The sequence below is a fragment of the Falco cherrug genome, chromosome 2, assembly GCF_023634085.1.
Source record: "Falco cherrug isolate bFalChe1 chromosome 2, bFalChe1.pri, whole genome shotgun sequence".
Classification (NCBI taxonomy): Eukaryota; Metazoa; Chordata; class Aves; order Falconiformes; family Falconidae; genus Falco; species Falco cherrug.
In genome coordinates, this window is record NC_073698.1 from 91042396 (window position 1) to 91054566 (window position 12171).

The window sequence follows — 12171 nt, forward strand, 5'->3', positions numbered from 1 at the left end:
TGATGTGAATTGCAACTTTACTCTTGTGATGCTAGTTTGGCTAAGTTGGAATGGAAGAGAACTGTTCATTGGTTTAGAGCTGACAAAGCTAAGGGCTCCAGAAGTGTTTGCATGGAGATACCTGAAGATGATAGCTGTAGGTATCAAACTTAAGACCCCTTCTCTGCTTCAGATAAGATGCTAAATGCGGAAACATGCTTACTGAAATTTTCATAGTGATGCAATAGCCAAAGGCAGGGGCTGCACTGTTAATGTAGATCTGAGTGGTGTAAATCAGATCTGGGCAGTAAGCATTAAATAGCTCTAAACTAATGCATTGTGAAGCACACACAGGAGTAGAGTGGTCACTCTGAGCTTGAACTAGCAAGTGAATACAAAACCCCAGGTATCTATCCCTTCTTTCTTCCTTCACCATAACTCCTTTTCATTTCGGCTATCTGTAAATTCTAAAAGCTCATACCTCATATTCCTTTCTGCTTTCAGCTTTCGATAGTCTTTCAGGGGAGTGTCAAGGGTGAGAAAGGACTGTGAAACTATAGAAGAAGAAATGTGAAACATTGCTATTGTTATTGAGAGGCATTAATCAAATGAATTCTTAACCCAGGCTTCTTGAAAATAGAGGTGCTGCTAAAGACAAGATCACAGTCGGGAAGGTTCATTGATAATTTAAGTTCCTTATCTTCATGTCAAACTTGCTGTTTACAAAATTCCGTACTGTGAAGATACCAGTGACTTCAGGCTTCTTATTGTGATGCTTTTTTTCTCGGACTCGAACGCAACTTTAGTGGTTTACCTGTAGTTTTCTGTTAGAGAGTACTAGCTGACTGTTAAGCCTGGTAATAAGTGGCCTTAACAATAAACCACAGTTTTTTAAACCCCACATTTGGTTGGAGTTCAGGGTTCGTATGCTGGTATTGTGCAGACGTCAGCTTGCGATTAGATGGTCAAAGCTGTTTACATCTGTGTAGCGTGGATGTAACTACAATGCCATAGCAGTTTCTGCTGAAGTTGTGGACAGAGCCAGTTCAGATAATGAGTGGAGTTGCCTTTCCCATACCAGCAGTAGATGTAGCTCTTAAGCGGGTATGAAAAGTAGATTAAAAGCCTGCACTATGTAGCTGCTTTTGGTTCCTTGTCATGGCATGCAAGGCTCTGCTGTCTTTAGCACACAGTGAAGGAACAAGGCAAGTGCTGCCAGATTACTCTAGAGTAGCACAGTGTTAAAGAGTAAGAAAGGAACAATATTTTTTTAGTTAGAAGGCAACACCAGAAGGGGATTTTTGTGCAAACTAGAACATCTCTTTTGGGGAAAGTGTTCAGTTTTGGTTTGATTTGTTAATTTATTCTGACTAGTGCCATCACTTGATGATAACTTCCTTGTTTTGAGTCTGTGACTTCATCTTCCTATGAACTTTTTTGTTTCGTGTTTGTCTGCTAGAATTATATTCTTTATTGTACTGGTTTTACATGACAAGGTTTCAGGAGCAGGGGGGTGGGAGGGGCTGCCCTACCATGTATGACAGAGCCAGTTCCAGCTTTATCCAAAATGGACCCATCACTGGCCAAAGCCAAGCCTGTCAACCATGTTGGTGGTATGTCTCTATGATAATATGTTTACAAAAGGGCAAAAAACCACTGTGCAGCAGCTGTGAGAGTAAGGAGTAGAAAAGTGTGAAAGAAACAGACCTGCAGACACCAAAGCCTGTGAAGGAGGAGAGGCAGGAGGTACTTCAGGTTCCAGAGCAGAGATTCCCCTCCAGCCCATTGGAGGACCACGGTGGAGCAGATGCCTTACAGACTGAGGAGGACTCCACACTGGAGCAGGTAGATGTGCCCTGAAGGAAGCTGCAGCCTGTGGAGAGCCCATGCTGGAGCAGGCTCCTGGCGGGACCTGCAGCCCATGGAGAGACTCCCACACAGGAGCAGGTTTTCTCTGATAGGAACTGTGGCCCATGGGAAACTCACACTGGAGCAGTCCATTCCTGAAGAACTTGGCTCCATGGAAAGAACCTATGCTGGAGCAGTTCTTGAAGAGAACTATCTCATGAGAAGGACCCACACTGGAGCAGGGGAAAAATGAGGAAGAAGCGGCAGAGACAGAATTACAAACTGATTGCAATTCCCATTCCCCATCCCACCTGCACTGCTTGGTCAGGGGAGGAGGTAGAAAAGTAGGGAATGAAGGAGAGAAGTTCAGCCTAAGAAGAAGGGGAGAGTGAGGAGAAAGGTGTTTTTAGTTTTGTCTTTGTTTCTCACTGTCCTATTTCATTTTTAATTGGCAAGAAATAAATTTTCCCCGAGTTGAGACTGCTTTGCCCATGATGGTAATCGGTGAGCGATCTGCCTGTTACCTTGACCCATGAACTTTCTTTCACCTTATTTTTTAGCCCCCTGTCCTGTTGAGGAGTGGGAGTGAGAGAGTAGCTGGGTGGGTGTCTGGAAGTCAGCCAAGGTTAGCCCACCACAACTGTCACATTTCCCTTTCAATATTTGGTAATTGCAGGATTACTTAAAAGTGGTTTCCTGTGCTTTCTTCAGATGTTTCCAAAGTGCTGCTTTTTTGGGGAGCAACCTATCTTAACACAATATGACCATCAAAAAATAAAAACATTTCTCTTAATATTCTTTCTGTCATGCTTGAGCTATTTGGTTAAGATTGTTTTAGCTTTTTAATGCCTCAGACCAGTATTTTAGGAGCTTATTTTGCATTTATTTCTAGGTCATGGCGAGTAAAATGTTGCTAATAGTGATGTAAAATAATTACGTGGGGTTTTTTAAACAAAACATTACTAAGGCTGCCCAGTCAGTTATAGCTGAAAGCTAGCCTTTGCTGTCTGTCAGCTAATTAAATACTACTTCAGCTAGGATGTGACATTCTTTGAGTGCTTCAGATTTTGGTGCAAGATAAAGACTAATTTTAAATTACCACTGAAACTCCTTTCAGTTCTGTTTAACTGTGCACTGCAATGGACTTGGAGCACTTACGTGGTCACTGAGAATTTATGAAATCTCCCAGCTTTAACTGAGGACAGGAGAGTGAACAGGCCTAGCATGTACCAACTAGCATATCAGTAACAAAGACAAAATACTTTGGTAGGTGTGTAAGGTATGCAGGTTCAGGATAGAGAGTTGCCATAGTTCTGTGGAAACAGAAGAAGGTGAGCACTTGAAATGCTGCATCCTTTTGCTGTGTTAAATGTTTGGATAGTATGCTGATACTGCAAATCAGATGAGAAATTTAAAATAAATATTAAAGCCTAACAGTGCAATCTGCATAGCAAGTCTCTCTAGTATTCTGTGTATGGAAAAATAAATGTCATTTTATTACAACCCTGTTCTTTGGGTCAAAAGTAAAGTTAATTGACAGGAGAGTCTGAGTTGCATGGCTTTGATTCAGATTTGGTAGTATGAATTAAGAAAATCAGGAGCTATAATGGTACATGCCTGTTTCTGAGGAGTCCAAGATGCTGTATGGTTCAAAGACTTGTTCCTGTTAAAACAGGAATCATTCATAATTCTACTTTTACTGCAATTAACGTACTGGTTATATCTGACTTTATAGCTTGCTGTCAACATTTTTTCTGATGTATCTCATAAATGGTCCGAGTCCAGCAGGAAATAAATATAAGAACAAGTAAACAAATGGCTGAAGCTTGACCTAATGTGAAAGCTTGAGTGGACATTAATGAAAGAGGGGAAGCTATTTAAAGCTTTTATTTGCTACCTTTCTCACTCTTGTGATGTGTACCATTGCCTTTGTATCTCTCTGTCCATAGAGATCAAGTAAATTAACCGAGCAGATAAACTGTTTTGAGCTCTTACAATCCTGATGTATGCTTTAGTACTAGTAAAGCTAAGTAGAAACTACAGCTAGTCCAGCATGTAGCTTTCCATTTTGTATGTATGTGAAGAGCATATTGTGTATGCTGTGTTCTTTGTTACGTTCTGTTGTCTGCATTCAATTAAGCTGTTAAAAAACACTTACTACAACTGATGTGCTGCCATTGCGCTATACTAGCTTAAGCATAATTATTAAACATTCAAAACAGGTTCCAAGAATTTGTGAAAAATTATCAGTAATATTTTGTAAGTTGCAGAAAAACTCAAGTATATACTTCTTTTTGGTAACCTGCGAGGACTGTAGATTGCAGTTTTTCAGTACAGGCAGGAGTGGAACCTATTCAGGCTCAAAGAACTGGGATGAAAAAATAAACCTTCTCTCCAGTGGAAGTGGTTGGGTAATATTACTATGCTTGACTTCTTGTACGCTTTGGTGAAACTTTAAACAAAACCCTACTTTTAAAAAAGCAGAATTAAAGCATACATAGAATTAAATAGAACTAAAGCGTAAAGCAGTATACTATAATATGCTGATCTGGATGATAAAAAACTAAGTCTCGGTAGCTGTCATCCTTTTACTAAAAATATGTAACTAAGATAACTAAGACTGTAGTCAGTGGGTAATCAAAAGGTAACATAAGAAAGGCTTCCAAAGAAAAGTCAGTAGTGAAAAAAATCTTTTCCACTTGTTTTTCTCTGTTGGAATTTAAATAAAAGAACCGTTTGCAGTTAGGAGGGATTAAAATTATGACCTTTGTCTTGCCAATCAGTGTTTTAATTAAAGAGTTCGCAAGGAAAGAAAATGTGATCTTAGAAAATGCTTTTAGATTAGAAAAATAATTTGAAGCATGTGGGCAATATAGTCTCTTTACTGTAAATACTGAACTGGTTCAATTATATATAGTAATAATGTTGAATTTCTATATTATACATGCATGTATACTGTACAATTTACCACAAATCTATAAAACACTGGTCTACTGAGGGGGAGTGGGAGCAGGGGGGAGGAGGCATAGAGGCGGAAATGTCAAGATAAGGACAGGGACGTCACTTACCAATTACAGTCATGGACAAAACAGCCCTCCATCACTTAGCCAGTAATACTAAAACTGGGTGATCCCATTTGCTGTGTCAACATTCATGAAAATAACAAAAGAATGTTAAAATGAAGTAAATAATTCAGCAAAAAAAAAGCATAATTAAACTGAAAAATGTTTAGATTTTAGAACGTTTGAGAAAGGCTTTAACTGATTTTTAATTTCACCTCAATTTTTGATATTGTAGCATTGTACCAGTGAGAAGTCTTAGTTTCAGAAATGCTGCATTTTGACAGGCTGAAGCACTGTTTCAGGACTGCTCCAAACTTCTGTTGGATATTGCTGTTCAGGTGCTCAGTAACATTTTCCAATTACAAGCATAATCATGTGTGCTAACATGACAATAAACATATTTCTGATAATCGTTTTGATGTATTTTCAATTTTTGGTGTGTGTATTTTTGCCAGCTTTTTGATATAAATTCTTGGCTCTGGAGTAGAGTTTGTAAGACAGAGCTAGAATTTCTTAAATATTTCAGAAATGCTTGAGTTCACAAGTATTTGTTGACCACTGTTTGGGATTTCTCATTTTTTACAGACTGATACTTAGTTTTAAGTTAAACAGCTACTTGTGTAGCTTATCAGTAGTAAAACAGTAACAATTTAATATTTCTGCAGGTTTAGTGAAAGGTGAAGTATACAGTCATTTTTTTCACATTGCTTAGACGTTCTTGAATGTGTAATTAGTGCCTGTTTATATGGAAATCAAACTAAGGAAGCTTTCTTTACAGCCATAGCAATGCAATTGTTTGAAACCATAATACTAGATAATTCAGTATAATACCATGTTCCTTGTTATGAAGTAAGTTGCAGTTTCTGTTAAAGCCAACAAAGATAACCTGGCCATCAAATGAGACAGTGTCCACTGTGTAGTGGAGTGGGTTACAAATACTAAACTTGGACTTTAAGGTGGTCCATAATTTCTACATTCCTCCTAATGTATTCTACTAAATATACTTAAGTATACATACATGTGTATTTAATTCTATTTTAAAATCAAATAACTTGATTCTTGAACAAATAAGTTTCCCAAGCAAACCATGTATGTCTGTAAAACTTGAATCCAGTTATTCCCTTCTCAGTGCTCAGATTTTCCTTTGTAAAAGGCAAAATACCCTTTTTTCCCTCTAGTGTAATTAAATTGGAAGTTCGTTATTTTCTAAAGCACTGTGCTGTATTTCAGCTTGGGTGAATTTTGCTAGAAATTTACAGTGAAGTACGTGCATCTTACCTGTGTAAGAATGGACTTAGTGGTCCTCATGTAAAAGTTAAAGCATCCTTGCAAACAGCGCAGAGCTTTCAGCTGGAGACATTAACTGTTAGATATCAAACCTATATAAAGAAGGAATATTTTTTTCCCTAAGGTATCATCAGGTGCTGAGGAAATGCAAAAAAAAAACCAAAATTCTTTCATTGATGCCTTCTAATGGATTTTCTGGGTGGTTTATTTTGCACTTAGTATCTGAGGTGCAGCATACTTTCTGGATCTTGGTCAGAAAACTGAATAATTTGAGAGTGTAAGCAACATTAGAAGTCAAGCTGCTTGCTTGTTACTTGTGGAGGAAACAGATGGTAGCCCTGAAAAGCCTGTAAACTAGCAGATGGAAACTGCCACACCCCCGGATTAATAGAATATTGTTGCTTTGGCTATACAAACATACATATTTATTATGAAGAGAAGTATATTATTCAGCTTCTGAGAATTCCAAAACATGGTTCTCTGTTCCTCAACTGTTGACCTTCATCAATTGAAAAAGCTTTTCGTTCCTTGTGTGTACTCCATCTTTGTATTTTCCAGGTAATTGAAGGCAATCTGTACTATAGAGCCTTGCTTGTCTAGCAGCATAAAGACTTAATTTGCATTATTATACTTCTTGGGCTGAGGGTATGGGAAGATTGTCAGTCTACCTAATGGATTCTACTTAGATGAAATGCTTCAACTTTTTCTGGTTATATGTAAAAGTGAGCATCCTGCTGTGGCGTGCATGTTTTACTCAATAAAACCTATGGATTGCCACGTGTTCTGTACTGCTTTGAGAGTTCCTCCAGCATCTTTCACTTCTCCTTGCTCTCTGTGGAGGCTGTGAGCCCTATTCTCTTGAATGTCTGGACAGCAAGTCTGATGATATTTTCTCTTCACTTTACTAAATTTAGAGCATCCCATTTAAAAGAAGAGGAGGGGAAGATGGGAGATGAACTCACTTTATATTTCTGTACTGGAGGAGGAATTGCATTGTACAAGTGGAGATCTGCAGTTGACAGAACCGTCACTGTTGGGCTAAACAAATTCCTTTTGTTTTGGAGACAGTTGTGTTTTGTGATAAACATGTATAATGCAAATCCTTATCAAAGACTTCAAGGTAAGGGGAGCAATTTGCCGGAGCAGTTTGTCCTTGTTATCACAGACTTCCCTGTTGGGGACTGCTGCCCTCTAACCTGTCATTCTTCTCAATACGAAGGAATATTTAAAAGGGCAAGTTTTCTTCTCAGAGATTCTCAAAATTAATTATGTAGCGTATAACAACATTTCTGGTTGGCTGGTAGCGCTCTTTGGGAACCATGCAGGCTTTATTCTCCCAGAACACAAGAAATTTCTTCCACCTGCTGCAGACCCATGCCAGTTTTAGGAGAGCTATTGTTGTGAAGTAACCCCGCTGACCCCTGAGCACTGTGTTTTGTACTTCACTGGAAGGTTACATAAAAGGTTTGAGAGAGCAGTAGTCAGTAATTGTACGACTGTTGCAGTTGAAATGCCTTATTCCTGTCACCCTTAGCAGATACAGCTTATCTGCAGCAGAATACACTCATATCCTTACAGCAAAAATAGAAGGTGGTTATTTATCCACATTATCTTTTTGTCTTTAAAGAACATTGTAGTTAGTGTATGTGTTACCGCTTACTCTCCATTTCTGCTTTTACCTCTCTTTGCTACCATAGAGTTTAATTTAGTGATTTGTAGATTCCTGCTCACTCTGCTTTTAGTGCATTCATACGTGTTCTTGACAAGGTAAGTCAGAGAACTGGAATGGTCTCCCATTTATTTATTTTAATTTGGTTTAAGTCTTCAAAGGGTAAACAACTATATTGCTGTTAAACTGCAGTTCTTGAGATATTTCAGTTTTGAGGTGAGAGCAGCTGGAGGTTTAAAACAATTGAAGAGAGGAAAGCTTCAAGTCATTTTTATACTGTTTCTGAAATACTTGAAATCCTTGTGTAGCAGTAACCTACTTGTGTTCAAGAAGCTTTGTTTATCCTGAAACAAATATTGAATCATTTTTCATGCTGTGCTACTGCTGTTGTAGTAGAGGCTGTTTCTTCCAAAAAGGTTGTAACACTGTAAAAAGTACATTGTAATTGAGGACTCAAGGTACAGTACTAGTAAGTGGAAGCCTGTGTAATCTTCAAGAATAATTCAGTACACAGAATTTAAACAATCCATCCCGGTGGATATGATGTAAATAAAGACCCAGAGGAGTATGAGAGAACACAAAAAAGGCATGTTTTTGCTTGTGGAGTCCTGATAAGGCCAGGGGTCTTTATTTCATCTCTGCATTTGTGTGAGAGGGTCTTTGCTCATGTTGGGGAGACATATAATCCAAGTTTCAAAAGCAAAGTTAGAAACATACTGTAGACAGCCAAGATGTGGTATAGAGATAGAAGCACTATGTTCTGTCAGTTTAAATAAATAAATTACTGGCTTTGTCTTCTGAAGAGGAATTAAAATTAAAAACATTTGCGTTAATCCAGATATTGTTAGAACCCAATCAAGGAAGGTAGTTTGGAGGGTTGGTTTGTCTTAATGTCTTGTGCAGGAAGAAGTACAGTATTTTTCTGTAAGTTTCCTTTGGTGCAGAGTCACTAAATGGAATCACCTGGAACTGTTTATAGCTGAACTTGTATATGCCTTTGACTAAACGTTGTTACTTGCCTTTATTTATTGCTTGAAGAAAAACAGCCTTGCTCCATATTCTAATTGAGGCTGTACTATGTAGTTCAGTGCTTTTATTAAATATCAAAAAAGCAGAAGATAGTATCAATACTCAGAAAAATAACTTTCATACTAAATCTAGAGAGATCAAATTAAAAACTTCATCTCTAGCTATTTGAAGTAATTACAGTGAATTCTAATTCTTAGAAACATTTGAAAGGTTTTTTTTAAAACATTGAAAGAAAGCTTAGACATTTTTATTACTTTAAGAAATTTTTCACTGTCTACAGAGCAATATAATATTGGTGCATAAGTCAGATGTTGGACCTGGGTGATCCAATTCAAATCATTTTTGCAGTCTGGTTTTTTTTTTGTCTTGGTCTAACCTCTGTAACATCTGTGTAGCATTTTCTATGTGCAGGATTCCAAAGGGCGATGCACAAGGTCAGTTCGGTCCTTTAACAACTCGAGAAATAAAAATAGTCATTAAGCATATACATACCACATTCTGTGCATTGAAGTCTAAAAAGTAGTGATATATGATATGTTAAAACATTTTGTAAAGTTAATTGTATTTTGATGAATTTTAACTTATCACATGTAGAATTTAAAATAGTTGCTATTCTGCTTAACTAGTACATTGTGGCATAGTACCATGATTTCTGATACAGATGTTGATCTTTTTTGTTCTTTTCTGGGAACCAGCAATAAATAACATCTGCAACAGCATGTTGCTATCAGGCAATCTGCTTAAGTTTCCTGTGCTGATCTCTACAGCATCAGCAACATGAGTACCACTGCTGCCCAGGTTTTTTTTTAGTGGGGCGGGGCAGGGGTTTTTTTTGCTTTTTTGTTGGTTTTGGGGTGGGGTTTTTTTGACCTTCCCCCCCCCCCCCCTTCTCTCACCCCACCCCCAACTGTCTGACTTGCCTGACAGGAAATTTTCTAATTGCCGGAACAGCTGGTCACAGCAAAACCGCCAGGGTTGGTCTTCCCTGCTAGACTTATGATCACTCAGTCAGAAAATCTAAACATCATGGTTTCTTAGTCATGTTTAAGTTTCTGGCTCTACGTGTTCGTTCTATTCGGGTGAGCTTAGTTTCTTATTTAAAAGAATAAGGGGGGAAAGGGGAAATTCTATTTTAATCAAACTTCTAATTTCAAAGCAATTTTAGTCTCTCACTGCTTTGGGATCAGTGCTGTGTGTATGCAAAGGGGTTTGTATTTTCTTAAAAAAAACCCAAAAAACAAACTTGTGGTGTGCTCATATTCTTAGAGATTTCTAAGCTACCTGTTGATAATTTAACCTTATTGGGAATGTCTTACCTGTCTATAAACACTGTAAATCTTACTCTTTTTTTTTTTTTTTCCTCCAAAAATTTATGGGTTTAGCTGTATGTTAAATTTTCTCACTGAGAGTCTAGTTTTATTTAAAATCTATTTTTAAAATTAATACTTAGTGGTTATTTTAATAGTTAAATTTTCATGTAGCACTTTAAACTATAAAATAACGTGGGCTTTTTAATATCTTAGATTTACTTCTGAAAACAGTATTAAGAATTTTGACACTCTTGCATTAGTTAATGTCATGGTTATTTTAACTTTTAAATGATAATTTAGTCACAACAGACAGTTAATTTGTATAATTTGTCTTGTTGTTGAGCATGTATTTAAACATAAGAGTGGTTTAAGTAATGAAAAATCCCTAGTGTAGAACTGTAGTATCTCAAGCACTATTTCCATACTATTTAACAATATATGTAAACATGCAATGTGATAGAGCATTTTATCATTGAAACTCAAATAACTTTTCATGTTTCTCCTCCTGTAATCTGCAAATACTTTTCAGTGGAAAAAAACCCCAAACAACCAAAACCACCAACCTCAGCCACCTTCTTGTGTACTGTCTTAACATCTTAAGTGAGGGAGGTCTACCAATTTGTAAATAAAAGGGATAGTAATTTAAGACCTAGCCTTTGCAATACTTGTTAGAAAATGCAATTGAATTTGCTTGCTGTAACTGAAGCATTACAACAAGACATGCATGTAAAACAATGGAACATAGGCTGCATTATGTACACTTTTTTTAATGTAAAATAAACATGTATCAACTCATAGTCCTGAACTATAGTTCTTTACCACAGGCAACATGAAAGGTATTTCTTAGAAGTCAAATAGATAAAACAATGCCTTTTTTTCATCAACTTATGGCAGCTTGATTATATTCTCTTTAACATTCTGTCCATTTAAAATGCCAGGCAGTGCAGATCACACTAAGGGGTTTCAGCCCATATAAATTTTAGGGTGTATTTAGGATATTATCCCGATAAATCGGGAATCGCAGCTTTCATAGATTAGTGCTGAATATGCTTGTGTATATTTTTTTGATTTGTTGATTTTTTTTTTTAAACTTTGAATTTTTTTTTGATTGCAATGCTTTTAAATGTTAGTACTTACAAAGCAGGAACAAAACTTATATCAAAGTTACTGAGAAATGAAAGTTCCACCCAATGAGTATTTTTTTTCCAATGCTGACATGCACAGTTTAGTTCATGAAATAATTTTGTGGTGTTTGATCAAAAGACAACTGCATTACAAAACTGCTTTTGGTGACCAACACTGAGCTTTCAAAATGCTTACAGGAATTTCTCAGTTTTACCTGCTGAACAACTTACTCCTCACAGTTCCTTTGTGAAGAAAGGAGCCCTACTTCTGTCCTGGCCTTTGTATTTTCATTCTGAGGAGGGGAAGGCATTTTCGGAATTACCCTACCAGCCTGGCCAACCATGTTTATCCAAAGGGCTTCACCTATCCTTTGACTTGTTGCTCTGGGACAGGACTCATTCTTCAAACTCCTATCTTGCTTAGTCTATAACACCAAAAGAATGGGGGGAGTTCAGTCTCAGTAACCAGATTTGCAGTCTTCATTATGTGAGTTGGCTACCTGGAACAAATGTGGACATAGACATCCTTCCAGATCTCAAAACTGTTGTAGTAGAAAGCCAGGAATGAAAAGAGTAGGAAATATAGAGAGTAAGGAATAAATACATGAATACAGTGATTTTTATTATCTCTATGCATGGTTTGTCTCTTAGAGACTTAACAATTTAAGAATAAATGAAATTAAAAAAACACTGAAACTAAACATATGCAAATAGTTTGCTTTTAGGAAATCTTGTTTTCTGTCAGATAAAACAATAGGTGGCATCTGCAACAAGTAATCTGATATTATTTGAAAATACAAGTTTTTCAATCTTTGAAAAAGAAGCAAAGGCATGAATTGTGGAAACCTGTATTTCTGACTTCA

The 12171-nt window shown here is 37.0% G+C and overlaps 1 protein-coding gene across 3 annotated transcripts in view; it reads left to right on the plus strand.

Annotated features, from left to right (window-relative positions):
• Positions 1–12171, plus strand: part of RPS6KA3 (ribosomal protein S6 kinase A3) — an 80234-nt gene that overhangs the window by 14329 nt on the left and 53734 nt on the right. Inside the window, exon 1 of one of the 3 annotated variants that reach the window (XM_027810885.2) lies at positions 9844–9953. The exons of the other annotated variants lie outside the window; for them this stretch is intronic. Coding sequence (XP_027666686.1) covers positions 9915–9953 — 39 coding nt within the window. The 5' untranslated portion in view covers positions 9844–9914. Of the gene's footprint in view, positions 1–9843; positions 9954–12171 lie in introns of those variants that run through there. 3 annotated transcript variants of the gene reach the window in all.